Source organism: Stigmatopora nigra, chromosome 11 (assembly GCF_051989575.1).
Source record: "Stigmatopora nigra isolate UIUO_SnigA chromosome 11, RoL_Snig_1.1, whole genome shotgun sequence".
NCBI lineage: Eukaryota > Metazoa > Chordata > Actinopteri > Syngnathiformes > Syngnathidae > Stigmatopora > Stigmatopora nigra.
Genome location: NC_135518.1, coordinates 9,352,937 through 9,375,996, shown reverse-complemented (window position 1 = coordinate 9,375,996; position 23,060 = coordinate 9,352,937). Strand labels below are relative to the sequence as shown.

Sequence of the window (23,060 nt, the reverse complement as noted above, 5' to 3'; positions counted from 1 at the left end):
GCGGCATTCAGGATTTCATTCCGCGCCGACCCAGGGTAAACAAACATTCTTAATGTGGACATCGTATAATAACATATGGTGAAGTGGGGGGTTTCAATTAATCACTTAAGTGCAGGGTTCTTAGAACAAGGGGCCTTGTGACTGACTAATAATCCCACCATCAATCTTTGAATAGAGAAGCTAAAGAGCCCGAGTGACTCTTGAAGCTCGCGTGCTGCAGTTTGTGCTGCGCAAGGACGCATCAGCGACTTTGCAGAATGGCAGCTTTGTTGTTCTTGTCGCCTTTGCATGTATAGAATAGGTTGCAAAATGACTTACGTGACAGCGTACTGTGCGAAAGACAGATATTCCACCAGAACGTCCAGGCCTTTGTTTTCTTCATTGAGGAACTCCCTCACCCAGCTAAATAAAAAATAATAAAAAAAAGAGTAAAGATGAAGAATTTTAGGCAAGCATATTGCATGTAAACAAAAGTTTTTTTTTTTTTTTTTAATTTCCTCATTGTGGGAAACAAACAGTTTGATTGATAACTGAACTGCTATATCATTTTTATATATAGTATATTTGAGATCAAAACAAGAACCATTAGTTAATTTTCTTTCTAAGTAAATTATCCCAAGACTTAATAGCTTTTTAATTTAATGACGCTGACAGATAGGCATCTTCGTACTTTATTCCGGAATAGTTTCAAAGTCAGTATTCTGGAATTGTATCATCAGTCACCTGAATGAAGTAATTTTGATCCAAATGGACACATGTAATAGTTCTCCTTTCCGATGTGAAACCAGAAAGCCTTCCAACTAATGAGCTTGCCATTCAATTCAATAGATGATTATTCAACAGTCCTTTCCAACCAATCAATAATGTAGTACTCAAGAAAATGAAGAAAATTAGTCTGAAATGAGTGTTCATCTTGGCGTTTAGATGCAACCCAACATCACATTGATAAAAAAAAAACATCAGATGAGACTAGATTTAGCTGTAACTACATTTAAGCAGATAAAATATAGTTTGCATTTATTCCAGGTCAACAGAAGTACACCAAATCCAATGCAATTTGTTTCCCCTAATGTTTTCTCTGCACATAAGAGCATCTATATTCAACCCAGACGATATTAAGCTCTTTCTCTGACAGGCCTAATTGTTGGGTTAATGGGAGAAATTTACGAGGTATATCCATAATGGCGCCCTAGAATGCTCGGAGGGACCGCACTAAGGTCCCTTGGCTGTGTCCTTAGGAGCCCCCCCTGCAGTGTTACTGTGCGGACACTGAGCAGAGACTCCGGTTAAAGCAAAGCAGTGCCTGGTAGAGCTGGGGGAAGAAACAAAAAAGCACCAGGAGGTTTAGTCATGTTGTGCCACATGGTAATCATTACCACAGGACAAGTCACAATCCTCCCATTCAGCACATGTTAGTGACCACTGCGCAACATGTGAGGAGTGCAGTGACAATCTGCTATTATACGCAGCCTCCCCGTCAAGTACATTTCACCTCTGAACACAAGATGTAATTATTCACTGTCTGAGCGGGTAACATCTTGCCCCTGACCACCACTAGGACCCCCATGATTTGACCCCACTCCCATTATGCTAATGCTCTATTGTCTAGATTAAGATGCTTACTGATGTAATCTAGTTTTACTGGCATGAGGTCTTGGACAATTCGATTATTCTGTGTAAACTGTTTCGGGCCTGTATTGACAGGCAGATGCTATGTCTAATGGTTTTATTCTTAGGCCTGGTTTGGAAAGTTCTCAAAAAATAAAAATAAAAAACATTTAATATTTGTAGCAGCACTTTGAAAATAAATGGCTGCTGTGGAGAGCGAGTGATGCAGTCAAATCCGTTTTCCAACTATCACGATATGTTTTCAGGATTGGATGGTCTGGTACAGAATTATCATTATCGAGCATTGCCATTTTCAATCTAGTAATGCATATTGAGAGCAGGTAATGAGCTAAGCAATATTTTTTTTGGGAGACCGGTCCTAAAATTGATCAACAATTGGCCCTCCAGCCATATGTTTCATAGCCCCGCTTTAGCAGGATACCACTCACCCTATATGATTGGTCCGTAATGAAATTTCCAGTTCTCTTAACACCTGAGTGGACTCCTGAACTCTTCTGCGGAATTTCTAAGGAACAAGAAGTAGGAGTTAATATTTCATTAGAGTAGCAAGCACTGTAAATCAACTCATCGCGCTGAGATGTCTGTGCACAACTAGAATACTGAAAAAAGCTGCATAGGAGTATGCAGCAGTTAGTAAACACAGAGAGTGCAAGGATTAAGTTTCACACGCAATATTATTTGTAGTTTGAGCCGCCAGTAACCACAGAGCAGTAAACACCATGGAGAGCTGACACACTGGAAACTGTGAATATGTACTAGTTGGTGCTCGTGATCTTATTTACTCATGTCAGGTTTGAAAATAGCACTAATCCATCCTGGCTTTACATCAGTAGCAGTCTCCAGTTGTATTAAATAGGGTGCAGTCAAAATGAATTCTGATTCTGTTCAAATTGCCTAAAGTCGCTCTGTTGAAAACCAACCACGATGTACTGAAGTATAGAAAAGTGAAATGGGTGTAACATAAATGAATGAATGCAAAGGTGCAGAAACGAGGTCAAAGAATGAGCAAGAGATATCAAAAATTGTGTCAGAAGTAGGCGTGCATGCGGGGAAAATATGTAACTCTTAGAAGAAAGTGCACACATGACTTCAATGTTTGGAAATATAGTAAACATTATCACACATTTTCTGGACTGTAAGTAGAGTTTTTTTTCCATAGTTTGGCTGGGCCTCTGACGAATACTCAAGTGCGATTTATGTTGGGTTTTTCCTCTCCAACCACCGACAGCCTGTCATGTTTTATATATATATATATATATCCACTATATCAGAAAAACGCTTATAATAACAGGTGCCTATTTATCCAGCTGTTTTCCACATTATTATTGCTACTTTAAGATATTTGTTCTTGGTTTTGATAAAAATGAAAAATCACCCTCCCAAAAAATAAAGCGACTTATACTCCAGAGTGACTTATCATCCCAAAAAATACGATTCTCCGTTTTGGCAAGTTTTTGCTGATTAAAATAAAACGTATGCAGAAACAAACCAGTTTTCACTTTCATCCCATGTTGACGTAAACTGATGTCATTTTCCTTTTATAAACAAACTTTTTCTCTGACCAAACCCTGAATTGTGTCGGTTTTCATCGATAGAAAAAGCGAGCAGTTCCCACCCCGTCTTCAAACTTGGGTGGAGTTTGGCATTTGAGCAGATGAGAAACAGGGCTTTATATTAATAGGGAGGAGCCCTTTTTGTGTGGAAAGCATATTTTGGGGTACTGTGCAGGCTCCCAGAGGCAGTGCTAGTGCTCCCTTTTCCCTTGCCTTCTTCTCCCTCCTTTTCCCCCTTCCCCAGGCAACCGCTGAGCACTCCACATAAGTACAACCAGCTGCGACACAGAGGAGCGGCGAAAGTGTACCAGAGAATTCAGAGATCCTGGAAACAAATCAATGGCTGATACATTCTTCAGGACTGGTTAGATGGGAGCTCAACCTCCTTGGGCGCCCATTGGCTAGGAGCCGCACCGAGGAATGCATCGGAGCCTGCCTATACGCACAGTCGAGGCAATGACCTCCAACTCTCTCGCCGCCGCACAAAGTGTCAATTGTTTGAGTTTGAAGAAAAGGGGGATGGCGCAGGAATGTCGAAAGAAGCCCCATAACTCTTTCTCTCTTCCTCTGGTGCCTCTCTTTTCTGTCTCAATTCCTCCCTCTCTTTCTACCAACTTCTTGTTGCAACCCCTCTGGCCATGTCGCCGTTCTCCCCTCAGGCCCCCTTACTTCTCCTTGGCAATCCCCCCTTTACTCAGCAAATTAACAGCCGTGTGCCCTTCGCAGCTCTGGACCGAGAACAAAAACATGCAGCGGCGGCAGCGATTCTGCTAAAGTTAAAAGAAAACAACCCACACTGAACAAACATGGACTCGAGTGGATCGTAACACCCAATAACCTGTTAGTCCAGAAGCCACAAATACAATATCAATAAACATACAATATAATCTCCCACATACAACAGTGCCGTGGGTTTACCGTTTACTGCAGATTCTTAGAATTTTGTGACGCCTACAAACAAAAGACAACTAAGGACAAAAATCTGAGCCAAGGACCATAAACCGTAACATTTTTATAAAAATTAATGATGTCAGAAACTGAAGCAGATGACAACTTTTGCATGAGTTTGCTGCCTAAAATACTACTTTTTAACTCATGACATTACTGTAATACAAATTAAGTAAGTCAACAAGACATAGGTCAATCAATAGGAGTCAAATCTTTTTATCACTGATTGGCAAGAGCTTTTTAGTTGGACGTGTTATGGATGAACTAGCTTGGTTGGACCATGACAATCCCCATTGTTTTGAATCAAAAAATGTTCCAAAAAGGCCTGAAAAAGGGAGTTTTGTGTGCTATCTTTGCTCAGCTGGAGGGAACATCCTGGACAAGAGATAGGAGTGTGTGAAAGGGGAAAGGAAAAGATGTGCCAGTGGGAACGGGACATATAATGGGACAACACATGCAGCGAGGATGTCTCACCTTTCTTGTGACTGCCGGGTCAAGATAACTCCTCAGCTTCTGGATGTATGTGTGAGGGGGGTTTTTCACTTGGAACCGTTCCTGTCACAAAGAGAGGAGACTTTATTATTATTCAATGCAAGCTGAAGGACAACGTCAAATAAATACGTAATTGTGGAATCCACGGACGCAAGGATGACGCAAAACTTGTCCGGTTGATTAATGAGCGAGACTGTTATTCTTGGAAAATTGCAGGTTTTGATTGCGCAACTAGGGTTCACGGGCTAATATTTCCTTCCCCAACCGGCCCACACTAGAAACGACTCTCCCGAGCATTTGTAACCGCAACCCTTACTGTCTATTGGCACCTAAAATCAGACCAGATCATGTTTTTCCAATTGTTTCGAGCCAGCACAAGTCTGCCGTGTGTCCGACGGAATAACTTTTGCGGCCATGACATTCTAAAAGATGGCTTTTGATTGCACGTTCTGATCCCAATCTAATGTAATGACAACACTGGGTTAGAATCACGGCCATGCGCCAAGACACACTAACAAGTAGATAAGCTGGACAAGGTTAAGCCCCCGCTCCAAATTCAGGTAGACACTGCAAATAGAAAAAAGATTAGAGCTAATTCAGATCAACGAGATTATTCTCATTATTTGTAACTGGCGCTCTACTTTGTTGTTCCAAAAATTGCCTTCTGCTATGAGTTGATTTTTGAAATATTAATAGTGTTTTGGAGAATAAGCATGAAAATCTGAATCGAGGCAAGCAAGCTTGAATACGTAATGCTTTGTAATGTCTGTTTTTAAAAAATGTCCCATCTAAAATATATGAGGTGAAAACATCAGCCAAAAAAAGAAAACTAAGACAAAGCCACTGAAATGATCATCACTATTCAGTGTATACATTTTAACACTCATAACATTACTTAATCTTGAATGTGTTCAAATTAACAGCCTGTGGCTGCACTTGGAATGCCGTACCTAGCATCCTCTGGGCAAGCGTTGCTATGGTAACTATAAAAAGAATTCCCCCCTCCCCGATATGACATGGGAAAGTACTCAAAAGTGATATGCAGTCAAAGTACTGACAGCAGCAATAAATTCAGGCATATTTTTGTTTTGACAAAAGCCTTGGGGTCATATTTGGGGTGCTAATAACAGATTAAAAGTACATAACATTCTCATAATGCCATGTTTTTATAAAGGGATATCCCCATGCTCTTTAGTTCCTTTTCTTCTGATCCTAGTTTTTTCCCCTAAATGTTTTGCTGATACTGAATGCAATAAAAATTCCATTCCTGACATTTAAAAAAATGAACTTTTAGATTGTTCTCATGTCTGACTGTTAACAGTAGCTCAGACAATAAGATAAACTGACTGGTGCTCAGCAGCCAGTGCACTCTGTGACAGTGTTCCCTTCAGGGTCACTGGGTATCAATACACACGGGGTAGGTGGTGGTCCTCATCTCTTATCCCATCCTCTGCTCAGAGAGGCAGAAAAAAAAAACTTTGTCATGGAGGCTGTGTACTGAGTGGAGCGTCAAGAACACAAGCGAGTGCACAGTGTGCGCCCCATGTTATTTTCCACACGCATCACTTGCGCAAATATCAAGCCAGGCTATTTAACTGGCTAAGTGATATGAACGCCCACCCCGCTGAGCCATGCAAGCCGCTCGATGCCAGATCAGCATGTTGAGACCAAGAATGGCAAAAGCAGTGTTGCCACAATCAAATTCATTTGCATTTAGCAAAGGAATTTCAAACTTTTGCACAATGACTTAAAACGTGAGCAATAATATGACATCTGTGTGTAAGAATTTACATCATTTCATGTGACAGACCTGATCGCAGATGAGCTCCCACTTCTTCTCATTGTCGTACTGCCGCAACAGGCGAGCTTTGTCTGGAGGGAGATTCATTGAGTTCTGAGGGAGAAAAAAATATCACAGTTAATTGGCCGCCACTGATGAAATACCATCAGATCACAGGGCCGCCTGCCCGCCACGGTCGGCGGCTGAGAAGTCAGATTGCCAACGAAGCCATACACCTAAAAAGAAGTTAACTTGGGTTTCATTATCCTTGTAAAAGCAGAATTTCACAGCATATAATTTAACTGTAGAGCAGTACACAATGGTGTACATGAGAAGTACCACATATTGCCTGTAGTTACAAAGTAACCGATAAAAAAGCAGCAATGGCGATGTGTCATAAAGAGAATTTGAGGTCTGCTTCTTATTAACAAAGTTACATTAGCATGCACTCCAGTCTTTCTGGTTAGAATATCAGGACTATTTTTACTATGCAAGGAAAATCTGCATCAAAAGACACCATGTGTTATAGAGGAGCTCAACCGCTCAGACGTCAAACGACATTTCTGCTTGGCCAAGAAAACCATAGCAACCAAGATGATAACATCCATAGAACGTTAGTGAACTTTCCCCTGATAGTGGTTTACATGGAATTTGGACTTTTATGATTTCCAAGGACTTTATGAATGTGGGATGACTAATCTAATTCATGTGTTGTCATGAACCCAGTCTGGAAAAATAAGGTCAACTGATTCACACAAATGCTTCTTCGTATTTCCTTTTGTAAACAACAGCTATATGTTCAAGCACCTTTGTAATTTAGCTCAATAGTACTTCGAGGCCAATGTATGACTCACTCTGCTCCAAGTAATGTCGCAAGACTCTGTTGTTAAGGGTGCAAACAGATCCTATTTCTGGTCATGTGTATGAACCTTATTCCACCCCAGATATTGTCTGGACTACATGGCCATGTCTTTTCACAATAAATCATCAGCAAGCATATTTAGAAAACACGACTGGACAACCGTGAGATTGTAAACATCCTTCAACGTGTATGAATGGTGCAAAGAATTGATTCAGAAAACTAAACTTGCTTAACAAGGCTGGATTTGAAAATGTTAGTTGTCTTCAGTACAAAAACAGGTTTCAGTGCACCCCTAATTCCCCTTGCAGGAATAACCAACAAATTCAATTAGTATTCAGCAGATGCGCAAGATTGCCAGACTCAATGCTGGGAATCAGGCGGAGAAGCTGGGAAATTACCCAATTCCGGTTCCCTTTCTCGTAACATTTCGGCTCATTCAATTCAGCGGATGTTGATGTTGGTTACTGGTTTTTCAACAGGTATGCAATGACTAACAGAGACTAATAACTATGGTTTGTATTTAAGGTATGCATTGGTTTTTGAGATGAAGATAGAGGTAAATCTTAGAGTTAAGTCCATTTTAGGGATTTTTGGTGGCATAACACAATATTCTGTAGATATTTTAAGTCAAAATGATATAAAACGGCTCACAATATTGGGAAGTGTGCTCTGAAAATAGCTGGCAGGGGTCTTTTAGAACACTGACACCTGAAACTTTGTGTAGGAGGGGTACTTTGTCATATTTGCGACGCGGTGGTCCGGGACATAATGGTTTAGGAAATTGTATCCAAGCCAAGGTGTGTTTAACACACGAGTCATTGCGGGCGCACTCAGCCATGGTCTTTTGGTGAAGGTCCAAGTCAAGCAAAGAATAACTTATGCCAGTCTACTACTTCAGGTCGTCAAAACGCTAATGAGCTGCGACAGACGCTCGACATTCTGGAGCTCCAGTTACCTTAAATCCACAACCACCGAACCGCGCCTGTCGGTTTCTGAACCAGTTCGAGTTGCGATACACGAGGGAAAGTGACATTTTTTGAACGTGACGACGTAACCTCACGCACCACAATTAAATAGACTGTCACAGTTAAATTATGAGGTTAAGAAATTCATTAGGTCAATTGATAACGCAAGAATAAATTGTAATGAATAGGGTGACGTGCATGAGGGCGAGTCTGTTAAGACTAGACCACAATGACACGTTTGACTCATTAAAGCAAGAGAGCCCAAAATATCACATGGCGCGACAGCAGTGCAAAAAAATAAATAAAAAATACAAATCAGGAACTATCGAGTAACAGACGTAGTACTTTATTTTTCTGCAACAACCTATAGCTGGATGTAACTTATCCCATAATAACTCATCGCCACGGCAGCTGCTCATAATCTACATGGCAGCTGTAAAGACTGCTAGACCCAATAAAGCTAAAGAGCACAAAGTGTGTGAATTGGTTTTAAGCAAGTTCTGTTAATTCTACAAAACACACACAAGCAGCTGCATCTTACTAATAGCCATGCCCGAAATTATAACTGTGCATCATGCATAAATGAAAGCAATGACCCATAGTATGAGACACTCCCTGCAAGCAGTAATAAAAAAAAAAATCAAAATGACACAGGGGAACTCCAACAGACTTTGCTGGAAGGCGGCCCACATCTGTACTGCAATGGTTTCAAATTTGAAGAGAAGCCTGATGTTCACATAGTATTGGACAACTTATTTTTCAAATGTGTTGCGAGTCATTTCGTTAACCCAATTGAAATTCAAACCACTCAACAGGAGCATCATCCATTGTTGCAAATGTATGACTATCAGTTTATTAATCTTTTTTTAGTATGTTTAATTGTCACTGTATAAGCAATAGCCTGTAACTGACAAGTATAAAAAGAACTGTCCTCACTCTAAACTTTAAAAATGATACAGTCACAGAGCAGATTTTGTACATTTTGAACTTTTCTATGGCAGCAGAGCAAGTTGCAAGCCTTCTCTTTCAGGTTTTCATTTATTCACAGACTTGGCTCTACTTGGCTGCCACTATTCTTGCAATATTCAAAAGAATTCAGACACGAAAGAGCAGCAAAAAGGGTACAGTTCCTCGAGTTAATTTATAGTTTGATTCATGACTCTGCCGCCTATCATGATAAGAGGTTTCCGATTTATATCATCTTACATGTTAAAGAATCAAAAAGATTTGTAAAGAAGCAACTATTGCCGTTAATATTGGTCTATCATGCAGCAGGCTTTAATACTTATACCCAAAAAAGAAAACCATTAGTATTCATGAATGCTGATTTAAAAAAAAACTAAATAAAATAAATACCTAACTTGTAAAAGGACTAAAAATAGGCATCTGGTAAAAAGCCACCAACCGCCCACCCGCTCCCAGGAGGTCTGTAAGGGCATAACCTTCCCAACACAGCTGGCTGAGCTAAAAGAAAACAGCCCACATGACAGACATCCTTCACTCTTGTTCTCCGTAAACCACACTGTTCTTGAGCTTTTGTAATATTTGTAATAGACCAACAAAACTTTGATGTTTTTATCCTCTACAAATCCCTTACAAATTAACGAGATAATCTCCCTGCATTCTAAGTTAATTCAAAGTAATACCTGTAAAACTAAACAACTCACAATATGTAACCTGTCACAACAAGAACCATTCTGCACAAGTCAAAGCAGAGTCATAAACAAACTTTTCAAATTGCTCAAAGCAGAGTCATTAACAAACATTTCAAATTGCACAATAGGTGAGAACGTCTAGCATAGTTTCATGAGAATGATTATCTCCTAATAAGGTGATACAACAATTATCAGCGATTAGTCCGGAAATCATACAATACTCAATCCCCTATTTACAATAACCAACCAAATCAGAATTAGCTCTTATCCATCCTCTCTTGAAATGAAAATGGTAGATGTCCAATCCATTAGAAGTGAGAGGGTGGCAGCAAATTACAGTCAATTTTAAGACACTTCAGGTAATTTCCAGTTGATTTTTGGCCACTTACTGATTTTAGATGACTAAACAGAAGGACACAGTGACACCTGTTTAAAAGGATATATCGATTATAGGCAGTCCCATATCGATATCCTTTGGGGATGCCTAGTATGGCAATGTATCACAGTTGCAACATATTGACACACCCCTTGAATCATCGACTACTGTAATATGTGACAAGTACAATAATGTTGCGGAGCCATTGAACCAAGTGGAGTGAAAGGAGCAGGGTGGTACTGAGGCACGTGCTACGTGAAGCAAGCCGTCCTCCGTTCATTATCACAGCATGCCACAATAATCCTTAAAGGTCTGCGGGGCCACAGGTGTCCCCCGTCTGTTCTCAGATTAGCTTTGTAATCCCCGAGAAACCCCTCGTGCCCCTCCATCAACACCACACCCACACGCCCCCTCCTCTTTCCTCCTGTCCCAGCTAAATCCGGCCACAGCCTTCACCCGGACAGCACAGTTTATATTTGCGAAGCTGTTTGAGGAATGTTTAATGACCAAAACGCACGAGTTCCAATGTTTTGGTTTGCGTGCCTCATTTCCCTCCTCATTCCAAAAGAAATTCCACTCACTTTCCTCACGGATGACGACGACAGTAATGACGATTCGCTTGGGATCATTTTGTGATACATAACAAGTCTCTGATTAGATGTGAATTAATTCAATAAGAAAACAGTAACAAGAATATGCCATGCAAATTATTGCAAAATTGAGGTTGTCACTTACTGGAAATGATGCGATATCGGGTTTGGTTATAAAATCAGATCCGATCCAGAATTCTGGTGTTTTCAGCACCAGCACTGTAATTCAAGCAATTAATGCAAAACATGCCATCTCAGTGAGACAACTTATCTTTGGAAAATTAATATCACAATTAAGTCACAGAAGTGTAAAATTTGCAAAATGAGCTATTCCTGATAAGCAAGGACCACTGTGATGAATATGACTTTTTCCACTCCATTAATTTTACTGGTATAGAAACATTGGTATCCGCAAAACATCTTGAAATAAATCAGATTAGAAGTCATATAAAAATGCATTGGGACGTCCGTAATGCAAAGACTGCCTTTGATGATGTGAGATTTTTAACCTACATTGAGTGTTTATCAGCTGTGTGTGGGTGGACTCTGATCTAACTCCCCCAGGGCAACGAAATAGTAACAATGTCGAATAAGGTCAGCAGATGGTTTCACGACTCTTTGGACAACAATAGAAAGTAAATGATGCAACCAGTCAAATGTTGCCCTTGATACAGATAGGATAAATGTGTTCCAAAACAGCGGAATCATTTTGGTGATTGGTTTCGAGCAGCAGGGAGTTGTCCAAATAAAACAACTGTTACATGACCAGTGAGGAGGTTCGGGCAAGCCAGATGTTTGGTTGCGAAAGTCTGACAATCGTGATAGACTTAGTGTTTTTGTTCCAGAATACCAAAAATAGGAATAAAACATGGGCCGGTGACTCAGAACGCCACGGGTCTTAGGTCACAATTATTGTTTGACTTTAAAGAAAAATGTTGCATCATTCCAATGTGAATATTGAAATGAAGACAGCAAAAGGCACGCAGGAAATGACTCAGCGCCAAAAACGATGTTTTGGATGGATGACAACACCAAAGGGTGGAGAGCTAATTGACTAGTGCAGCCAAATATAATCCGGCAGATCCTTTAATCCTGGTCTTCAATTAATCACAACATCCCAACATATGTGACCAAGAAACAATGGAAACATTTTTAGACAACTGTTCCAGGGAAAAAAATCATCCAACTTATTCAAACAGTCAAAATGGATTTAGGACGTTCTGTTACCATCAAGGACAACAAATGAGTTCTGTGTAATAACTCAAATGAAAAACTTATTTTTTTAAAGTGACGACTAAGATCCCTGCCTTTTCTTGGTCTCCTCTTTCTCATTATGGGTTAGATCCTGGAACAGAGAGTCATTGCATTGCCTACATTTCCAACAACAGAAAATGTTTTCTAAAATGAAAACAAGATGGAAATTAATCGGCATTGCAGAATTATTTGTGCCTAATCTATGACAGATTGTCAAAGTGTGCAAATTATACACAGCCTTCCACTAGTGGTATGCAAAAGCATTCTATTGTCATTACTTTGAGTTCAACCCATCTGTACTTCTATTCCATTTCATTTATTCATGCGCAATATAATCTAACTCATTATTTGATATTTGTCTTTGCTCGATTTAAGATTGTGTACAATACGATATTAAATGAGTGTCATGGGAAATTATTTCAATGGTCACCATCCTCAATTTGAATTATATATTAGACAAACACACTCTGCTCCTATTATGCTGGTACTTAAATCAATAATGCAGCGAACCAGATAAATCGGGACACATCAAAACAGACGACGTCATCAGAAAGACCATGAACCGCTTCCTGAGGTGCGCAGTGCGAATCCAAATGAGTTCTAATGCTCAATTCCTCATGACATCAAAATAAGTGAACATATCGTATAGTTTTTCAATAACCCTATTGTACACAACCCAAGTAGGCCAAGGCTTTCCGAAAAAATGTCGCAAGATAAAACTGACAGTGCCGCCAAAACACGCTGCCGATTAAGAATTGGCAAATACGTAAATGTCAACAAATTTTGCACAGGCCAAAACAAATCAGCCACCTTGAGGAAAGACTTCATCTCTCACAGTGCAGCTGCTATCTTGGCAGCCCGAACAAATCGCAACAATAAATGCTTACTCAAAAGATCCTCAGAAAATCAACTGGCTAGAATTTTCAACATATGCGCGTTTTAGTGGTTGTCCAAAAGCTAAAAAAAAAAATGGTTTCCATGCAGCCAATAATTCACTATCATTAGTAGAAATGGAATTTTTTGGACGTGTCTGGTAGCCAAATCTGTTAATCTGGAAAAATAGTTATTTGTGGGGGAAAAAAAGCTATTTCATTGGAGCAGTATTTCACACTAGGATTTGGAAGGTCGAGTTAGAAGTTGAGCTTTGACGTCAAGAGTTTAACTTTCAAAATCTTGGTTTGGGGATCTTTTAAGGATTATTCATTAAGTTATTGGCTGCCATCAAAGCACAGTTTTGACAGTAGGATGCAAATGAACGAATGTGATTGCAGATTTTCTTAAATTAACATTGTGCAGTAATGCAGACTTGATCATGCAACATACAAACATCTGGTTTTGCGACGCCCTTGTTGAAGAAAAAAAGCATTTATTTATGTACGTACATTATGAATGATCTACAAAGTGCCCTCCAGGCAGAACAACCCCGTGGGTCGGGTCGGATCCCCTGATGGGCCAATTCCGGCCCGGAGGCGCAATTTAGGCTCCCTGTTCTAGAGTTTGGGAATGCAGCAAATGAAAGCATTTCTTACTGACAGTTGGCATTCACATATTAATTTCACTATCAGGATTACTCAGTAGTCTGCCACCCAAGCAGTGGAGCGAGAAGCAAACAGCCTCCGACTGACCTAAAGAGAACAATACAGAGGGAGGCCCAGCACACAGCCAAAGAGACCTGTTCTTACATAATCCACCAAGCCACTGCCAGTCAGACAAGATGCCTGCGGACTGAGCTCTGGCGATGTCAGTGGCACATTATCACCTCACACTCCCCCCTTCTCCAGGGAGATCACAGCATTGGCATTTTATTTCATGGCTAATTGTTGACGAGCTTCCTGCGGGTCCAAACACATGCACCCCACCGTTTACAGGCAGAAGGGGTGGTTTTTCCAAAGATGCCGGTTTTGGGTCCGGTGCCAGGCAGAGTGTTGGATTCCGAGCTAAATAATGAAGGCACTGTTCGCTCGTATCGCTGCACAAATTCTGATGGCTGTCTACACTATGCCAAATTGAAAAATCAAGAGTCAATACCCAGGTGGGGAACCCCAAAAGGTACATATATAGCCAATGCCAGCCAAAGAGTTAAAAGCGCTTCTAAAATTGGTCAATCAAGGAAATTGACATTTTTACAACAACCGAGACAAAATTGAAAGCAACAAGACGCACAAACTTGGAGTCCGAGAAGAATTCTGTGTCCGTGGGAGCACAGCTAAGTGTCACATTTTTGTGCAGGCTGTGTCATTGTCCAAATACTTTGCAAAACTGAAGTACTGCTCACAAATTACTTTAGATATGTAATTTATTGTAACTACACAAACAGTGCACCAACATTACCCACTATGAACATCTACACCTCTCCATCAGGCAAAGCATGACCCAAGTCAAGTGGCTGAGGCTTTGCTTTATACTTTTGGTACTCCAACGTGGTTTTAGCCCACTTCCACTGTGATTGGTGTCGCATCAACAGCAGCCACAATGCACTTCAGTGCCCAAACCACCACTTAGAGATGTGCACACATCATCTGATTCCGGCTGAATGACAAACCTGATCAACAAGTAGACAAACTTTACACGATGATAGTAATCATGCCTTAGATACCAACGGTCTTGTAAAATCTTACCTTCCAATTACCGGCTATTAACCTTAGAGGTCCATATTTAAATGGCGTTTACTCTCCCACTCTGGGTTCAGATTACAGCCCACATGGGCAAACTAAGGACACATGATAGTGAACAGGCATCTCTCATCATTGCATAGAAGACAAACGCTTGAGTTTTGGAATTTGTCAAATGGCAACTGCAACGGGAGTTTGTATGTACATGCACTAGGCGCCAACAACCAAATGCTCTAAGGAGCTACACTAGAGGATTATCAAAAGCAAGACACATTTTCAATGCTTATCTCTACAGTTGAAAAGATGTTAAAATCATCTGCTGCAATTGACAGTAATAGACATGTAAGGGGAGGGGCCGACATACTAGCTCATTGCTCGCCTTATTCTCTTCTTGAATGCATTCTGCCCGCCCGGTTCAATCCCAAGGCTTTGCTTCCGTGAAACGGGGATTAGCTCTTCATCAAACCTATTAAGAAGGCATACAAGCCTCTTTTGATTCCAGAAAGTTTTAGAAGAAACACCTAGCATGGAATGATTACGGTGGTTAAAATCGACACAGTAGTCACATATTTGTCTTGACTGACTGACACTAAACTGTTGAAACAGACAATTAGGGGCAGAGATCCAAATTGATTAAATCAGATAACAATGAGGTGGCCCAGACCATCTTCAGTAGCGATCAGATCTAAATCCATGATAAGGGAAGATAATAGCGTTTTACTTAGACAAATAGGAAGAACTTAAATACTAAATGTAGCTCCGAAGATGATTTAATCCGGGTGGGACTCATCATTTCAAGTATTTGGTGTAACGTTTGTCATTACGGCATTGGTTAATGAGTAAGCGATTTCGAGTCATGGCGATAAGCAGGCATTGTCATCGCAAAGGCAATCGAGGCAAGGCACACATGACTGGAGTTTAAATGACTGTAAGACTTAAATCCTGCGATTAGGGCGCTAAATTCTTCTAATGCTGGAAGGCTTCCATGTTGTCAAGAGCAGAGGCCTAACATGCAGGTTTGCACTACTGCTGTGCCCTGAAAACTTTTGTTTTGGACGTGCATTTAAACGACAGCGGAGTACAAATGAATGCCTGAGGGCACATTTTAGAAAATTTGTGTCAATGCAGAACACGAAAACATAAGTGTTAAGGTGCAAACTTGTGCTATTGACTTGCAACCATGACAACAAAGGAGATCAGGGGTGTTGTTATTGTGCGACCGTGCATTTTATCGCATGTCTTTTGTGCCTGACACGACAAAATACTGATGTCCTCTCCTCCACAAAACTATGGTATGATTAGTCATTGCGCTAAACTGAAAACATCTGGATTTTAAAAAAAGATTCCTACAAAACAAACGTTAAACAGATTAGGTTTCATTACAGAGTATTGAGTTCTTGGGCCAATTTTTCAAATGAGTACTAGAACACATTGATTACTCAACACTAAATAGATGTTGAATGGCTCAGTTAATGTTTTGAAATTGCCTGTGAAGATTTTGTTTATACTCACTAAAGGTGTCAGAGGTCGGAAAACAAAAAATTGTGGAAAGGCTTTGTTTTGATGTGCCCCTTTGTTTATAGAAACAAATCATCTTTGTTTGCCGTAAGGCAGTTCAATCAAATATCAATAGCAAACCAAACAGAAAACTAGAGATCTCACTTTATCACACACACATTATGTTCATCGGCCTTCCAACTTGAAAAAAATAATCAACATTGTAACCCCGTCTCACTTTTTTTTATGATGGCACCAGCCGTAAGAAGTTGCCGTCTCCAGCCAAGTTCCTATTATCACTTTGCCGCTAATGTTTATGAGCGTACAATGAGCAGGCGACAATCACGTTTGACCCACATTACTGAATCTGCTCAAATTTCACTCCAGCTGCTCAACTGTGCTTTTCTGGTGCCTTTATCATCTTACGATTAATAATCTCTCCAACTAGAGCGTATGGGCGGGTGACAGAAAATAACTGAAACTTTTTACCAAGCCAGTAAATCCAAGACTGATGAAAATAATTAGTTGATAGTAAATGAGACCTTTCAAATAGGCCATTTCAGTAACGGTGGCAGAATTGTCATTTGTTTACTATGATGTCCTTAAATGGCATCTTCCCTTAAGAATGCATTCCTAAAATCTGCTACTGTGCTTGCTCATCGACCACTTTAACATCTCAACTGGAATATTTCGTCCTGAATACAAACTGTCTAAAATTGCTTAAGGTTGCTGTTTTTGCAGTCCTGTCATTAGCTCATGTCTGCCAATACACACTGCCCAATTCCCATATTTTGGGTCACCCTGTATTACCTACAAACTCTACAAAGTTTGACAACAAACTCAGGTTTAAGATAATCAGAGAGATACAGTAATATCCAAATTAAAGTGAGAAATAATACTGCAGTTAGTAGTTAAGGCTACCCATATCGCTTGCGTTACGATCTACCAAATTTAACCCAGGTTAGTTAAAATGAGGATTAGATTTATACCCCTCTTAAAAATTTCAGTTGTAATATACCAGTATATCACTCTTAAACAGTGAGGTAACTTGAAGCAGGGCAAACTATTTCATTTTATGCATGAAAAATGACTTTACAGCTATGTTTACTCACCTTTGGCAGGAAGATCAATACTTACTTGTCATGTTTTGTAGTGGTTTGTTACAAAGTGACATATGGCCAAGCCACTTCTAAATGATCTCATCAAGTGGGCAAACCTACAAAAGTGCTCTCTTAAGTGGTACCTTGTGAACAATGCACAGTGAATTCCAGATTTAGTGACTTTATCGCTGTTTCTAAAACGTCAATACAATACTGCATTTTCTAGACTGAAAACTTGGGCAACTCCTGTCTTGATCAAGGAGTTATTAAAGCTGTGAATAAATTATGTCAGCATATAAAACAAAGGTATAGTGGAGTTTGCCAAACTTAAGGATGGGTCTTAAAACTGGCTTGGGAGTCACTATTGCATACTTTCAAGATCTTTTCTGTTCCATTTATAGTGATGTCACTATAAAATCTGGTATATCCACCCATGTTTTTGGCAGATTCTTTTCAGATTTCCTGAAATCAGAAGCCACATGACACATGGTTTGATCTCCCACCAGGTTGCAGTACACAACAAAAGCTATGCATTGCTGCCAGAGGTCGGTCCTCCAGCCTGTAAACTCCCACAGCTGTCCCATCTCGGCACACAAAGAACAAGCAAACTTTTTCTCAAACTCACCAAAACGATGGCAAATCTCTCCTCCAGTTCCCCCGGATCCGGCATAGGTAGTTTAAGGGGCATGTTGTGTCCCCTGAGGTCCGTGTGCTGGTCCATGCTCCCCGCGTTCCCCATGTCGAATAGGAACGATCGCTTTCACTTCAGGCTAAAACTTAAAAAAAGAAAATGACCCAGGCGTTGTTTTGGAAGCGTCCGATCTCTATACCCCGTGCTCACTTCAGCATATTGAGCATGTGCTTGGGGCAGCGGAGTGCGGCGATCCCCGGCTGGGGACGCATTTTTTTACCCCCGGCAGCACAATGCGGACGACGGGCGGTGGCGGAGAAACTACTCGTCTGCTCAGATCTGGAAACTTTTTTTCGCCTTGTTATCCGAATTTAGCCCAATTTCGACCGCGCTTCCAGGCGGCGAGGATGACGAGGGGCATGATTCACGCTTTGCGCTGACTTTCCACGTCGCCAAGTAGTCCCTTACGAGGAGGTGATGTGGTGAGAAGATAGTCGAGGTGGACTGGATTGGGAGGGGGGTGGATGATCTCTCAACTGGAAGCCACTTGCACGGTGTCCCGCCCCACAATGACTCCTTTCAAGCTGCCTTCTCCTTCTCTTTTTCCTGCGGGGCGTAGTTCCCCTGAAGCCGTAGCCACGGAGATGACCTGGACTTTTTTCTTCTTCTATTGCATTGTGGTATTTCGAGTCCCAGGAAACAAGCGTGCCATGTGAGGGGGGATTTAATGGCGTTAGAAACGACAGAAAAGACTTTTTCCTCACGTTTGAAGTTATCTTTTGAACGTTTTCCGTTGCATTGCACTTACCGAGATACGTAGAATACGAGATCTGCCGTCGATCAAGCGCGTTTTGACTTGATCTGTCGTCATAAAGAGGTCAGGTACTACTTGTTGCTATCCTTGGCGTTTGTGCGGCGAGGTCACGCCCACAAAGACTTAAAGAAAAAAAAGTGATGTACAGCATGAGTCAATCATGACAAATGTTCATTTCCTATTACTATTTCTACACTTTGTATCATTTCAAAACGTCTGTTAAGTATCTTTTTGGTTTTTATACAGACTGATCATTTTGTCATTATACAAGTATGGGATTTAAAGCATCACCACTAAGTGCACAAATACTCCAAACACATCATCAATAAATAACGATGAATGAAAAATAAATACGTTAAAAACATAAATCTAGCAACTGCACTTATTCTTTTCACACAGGCTCGAGTTATCATTAAAAATAAGGTATGTGAGGTTAAGTGCCCTTTAATGGGACTTTAATGATCTTACTTTTCAGGCAAAAGGCTCAAAGGCAGTGGGAAATGGGGGAAATTATGGGAAAAATGTCCTAATCATCAAGAGCAGTATCATCTTTGAGTTTCTGACGAGTCAGATTAATTGATTTGGGTGTGGTAGAAGAGGGAGATATAGGAAACAAACTGGATTGTAATTGGGCACCCTGGGAAAAGTGGTTTGGAAAATAGGGGGTGGATTAATTGGAAAATGGTGTCACTTGTCCATCAGTCTAATTGAAACTGAAATCAGATCAGTTACTTTTTTTTTTTTAAATCAGCTATATTAAATACTTCACGTTTAATGTGCCAGCATTTCTGACATTGAAGGCCTTTGGCAATCATATTGGAGGAAAAGAACGCAAGTAATCATTGACACATCTGCTGTTAGGGTGGGGATGACATCAGCATGGGGATAGGGTTTGGTGGATGGGGTGTTACTTTTACACGCACAACTTCTATTCAGGCAGCTGGAGTGTGTCACATGTGAGGGTAACTGGCTGTGACTTACCTCATATGATGACTTCTTGCTGCTTGTTCCCTTGATTTGTGGAGACCATCACCATGCCCCCTGCTCATTGTGTTCATCATGGTTACCATTCCATTTATTGGACTTGTTTTAATGTGAAACAACTCCTAGAGGGGAAAACTGGTAAAACATATACACAATAATACATCCTAACAAGCAATTTACCTTTTAGGTGTTCCTGCAAAAGTTGGCTGCCATTGACAGAAGATGCCAGAACATTTTAAAATTGATTTTTTACCAACATTTTAACATGCAAATTTAATTGAAATCTGAGCTGCAGATATATCCCATTTTCTACATAGTCTCCATCAGCAATACAGTGTAAAAAATGAACTGAATGGCCTTTTTTTTTTTAAATACAAATGCAAGAACAAGATGTTTTCAATGAGCCATCTGTTGCAGCAAATAATGAACAAACTGTGCGCTGTCAGCCTGTCACATGACATAAGGTACAGTGAAAGAGCTGTGAAAGCAGCCACAAGCTTCTTTTTGTTCAAGATATAAGATTTATTCCATTTATTCCCAGGCAGAATGGAAAGATGTGACCCGTTTGTGCTAGGGTCCTCCCAATCTCACACTTGAACAAGTATATTCCAATTATACATTTGGGACAATTGATTAAATTTACTGACGCTTCTAAATCTTTCAAAACGCAACTTATAACCGTTACCAACTTCTATCGTACACATTAGTGCGAATCAATACGAATATTTTATAGAGAAACGATGCCGTCTTGTGGACATATTTGGTATTACACCCACTTAAAGGCAATTGTGCATTTCGGCATTTTCTACACTAGTTATAGGCCCTTTAAAATACAACACCGCTTGATCTTAAAAATAATTTTAAACACTACCACCCAAATCAGTGGTGGAAGACAGGATTTATGTAAACTAATGGGATTTGAACACTAAGACTAGATATAAGCCCACATTTGACAAGACCTGTAATTTAAAAAAAGTTTGTTTTATTCAGCTTTTTTGTTGTATTTTTTTCTATTTTTGGTCCAGCAACATGAAGTAACTAACTGTACTTTATGTCCATTCTGCTCTGAATGACAAATCACAATCAGGGCTGACATCATACATACACATCTTTCTCTGAAAAGGTGGATTAAAAAGGACTGAATTTTGAAAATAGCTACAAGAAAGAAAAATATAAAATATTCAGAACTAAACCTAAAAATATTTTTTAAAAATGTTCACTTTTTACATCGTCCGTCGTAAATACTGACTTAGAAGCATCCTTACCGTTGAACACACAAATGGTCTTTCTCCAAATAGAAATAGACTGCTTATCGAAAATTAACAAAAATTGCTAGTGGTAAAAAAGCCTAGCAGCAAAGGGGGCGGTTAAAAAAAACAAAGAAACAATTACAATAAGAAAAGAACGACACGGTTCCATCCCCCACTTAAGAAAGTTCTCCTCCTGTCTGTTGCTGGAACACGTCGATAGTATCTTCGTCCTCCATTTCCAACTGAAGCACACAAATGAGACACGGTCACATTTAAGCCAGTTGCAATATGGCGGCTACCTGCATGCTTTTGCTAAATGTCTGCAACGTTTCCGGCAATTTAGTTATCCAATAATTCCCATTGCTAGTGGGAATATTCTGTAGGAGTCTTATGACCTTAAGTGTCAACCCATATAAGGTCGCAAACAGCGAATAAATATGGCGTCCATCACAGCGCTGCCTTGCAAAGTAAGGTGCAAGTTCCGTTTGGAGGTCATTTAATGCTATGGCTGACATCCCTGTGGGTTCTTTTACGCAAAACATGATTAGAGGGGCATTTTGATTGGTAAGAAAAATGCCTAACATTTTCATAGGGTGGGGCAAATGCAAAAGGAGAAAAATGAACAATCCTAAGATGCTACATAGCCGCCCCAGTGAACAGTTCTCCTATACTAGACTAACATGGCAAAACTTGGTGAGTTCATCTTCAAGTTTACACCATATTTTGAATATGCCAACTAATCCGGGTCAGCTTCGTCGGATCAATGTTTGCAGCCAAGAGAAAGCGACGAATGGACCATTTGCTGATGCCAACTAATTAGTTACTTATGTGGTGTGACCTACCTGTGAAGGTGTGTCCGTTTCATTTATGGGCTGTCCATCGAACCTGAACCTTATCTGACGAAGCGACAATCCCTAAAACACAGAAATCCCTTGAAAATAAGAGCAGGACAGACATAGATATATAGAAAATATATAGTTGCAAGTACCTGCCGATCACAGTATGCCCTCATGAGTTTGTTGAGAGTAGTGTGCCTCTTGATTTTAAACTGGACCACTGAACCATCTTGACCGGCCACTTTCAGGTTAATGTGGTCGTTCTCCGTCTTCACTCCTTCCTTCAGACACACAATCAAAAAAACAATACAGTTTAAATGAATTAAAACCAATTTAAAAGCAGCTTGTATAGTTTTATTAGCCGATTATGCTACGCATATGTTAGCACATTGTGTTAGAACTGGCGCAGAGAGCCACAATGGCGCAAACCGAATGAGCCGCCTACAGTTTTGACTTCGTCTAACGACGGTTTTACGCAAAAGGATAGCAGAAAATCAAGGGTCTATATGATAAGGCACGATCAAGTGAATAGTTTTAAAGAAAGATCGCTCATTTAGTCAATAAATTGTCTAAATGGAGCAACCTTTGTTTTAGCGCCCGCTCAAATGATGTTGTTGTTAGCTTAGCATTACCATTACGGTTTTACTTCACCGTTATCGGCATCGGCGGCGACGATAATACTCACCTTTGGCTTTTCGTCCGACATTGTCTCGTTGGAGGTGGTAGGAGCACGCGAAGTGAAGAGGGAGACCGACTGTGAATTCGGCCGCGGCAAAGCGTCCCCTTTCCGTCTACTCTCGTCCGATGCCCGGCAGGCGCGCGCACTGAAATTTAAACTGTAATTCGAACACGGGCGGTCACGTGACCGATTTTCTGGGCGGACCTATGGTGACGGGAGCGCGCACAATGATTTGCGTGCGGCCAGGTGTCCAAACTCTAGTCTGCGGGCCAAATGCGTCCCGCAGCATGCTTGAGTCCACCCAATATTCGGTTGCATTTCTCAGCTGTAACACTAGACGGCGGTAGTCACTTAATGAGTTCATTTCCAGTTGCTCAGGGGTGAACACTTGAAGTTTAGTTAGGTTAGGTTGTTGTTTAGAGTTTTCCATCAATAGTACTCACATATTATATAAAATAAAACAAAATGAATACAATGGTATTCATTAAATGGTTATGTGAACTTAAATACTATATTAAGGCAAACTATTAAGCATAATTTTAGCCGCGTTGAC

At 40.5% G+C, this 23,060-nt stretch overlaps 2 protein-coding genes across 5 annotated transcripts in view; both read right to left on the bottom strand.

Annotated features, from left to right (window-relative positions):
* Nucleotides 1-19,265, bottom strand: part of fmnl2a (formin-like 2a) — a 33,692-nt gene extending 14,427 nt beyond the window's left edge. Inside the window, exons 1-7 of one of the 4 annotated variants that reach the window (XM_077728826.1) lie at nucleotides 19,227-19,265; nucleotides 18,753-18,880; nucleotides 17,939-18,611; nucleotides 6,433-6,516; nucleotides 4,605-4,685; nucleotides 2,058-2,134; nucleotides 319-402 (exon numbers count right to left, since the gene is read on the bottom strand). In XM_077728826.1, coding sequence (XP_077584952.1) covers nucleotides 319-402; nucleotides 2,058-2,134; nucleotides 4,605-4,685; nucleotides 6,433-6,516; nucleotides 17,939-18,052 — 440 coding nt within the window. In that variant the 5' untranslated portion in view covers nucleotides 18,053-18,611; nucleotides 18,753-18,880; nucleotides 19,227-19,265. Of the gene's footprint in view, nucleotides 1-318; nucleotides 403-2,057; nucleotides 2,135-4,604; nucleotides 4,686-6,432; nucleotides 6,517-17,938; nucleotides 18,612-18,752; nucleotides 18,894-19,226 lie in introns of those variants that run through there. The other 3 variants (XM_077728828.1, XM_077728825.1, XM_077728827.1) reach the window with 3 other exon arrangements.
* A 1,439-nt stretch (nucleotides 19,266-20,704) lies between these two features.
* LOC144203848 (small ubiquitin-related modifier 3-like) lies at nucleotides 20,705-22,684 on the bottom strand. The gene is made up of 4 exons (XM_077727385.1): nucleotides 22,514-22,684; nucleotides 21,981-22,109; nucleotides 21,835-21,906; nucleotides 20,705-21,234 (listed from the first exon to the last, which is right to left on the bottom strand). Exons 1-4 carry the CDS (start codon nucleotides 22,532-22,534, stop codon nucleotides 21,169-21,171), a joined length of 288 nt encoding a protein of 95 aa, XP_077583511.1. The 5' UTR covers nucleotides 22,535-22,684; the 3' UTR covers nucleotides 20,705-21,168.
* Nucleotides 22,685-23,060: the final 376 nt, after the last annotated feature.

Excerpts from the sequence above, each read along its gene's own strand:
- LOC144203848 (XM_077727385.1), bottom strand. The coding sequence starts at position 22,534 with ATGTCGGACGAAAAGCCAAAG. Across the intron at positions 22,110-22,513 it reads TGTCGGACGAAAAGCCAAAG|GAAGGAGTGAAGACGGAGAA; the intron begins GTGAGTATTATC and ends GTGTGTCTGAAG. Across the intron at positions 21,235-21,834 it reads AAACGGACACACCTTCACAG|TTGGAAATGGAGGACGAAGA; the intron begins GTAGGTCACACC and ends TGTGTGCTTCAG.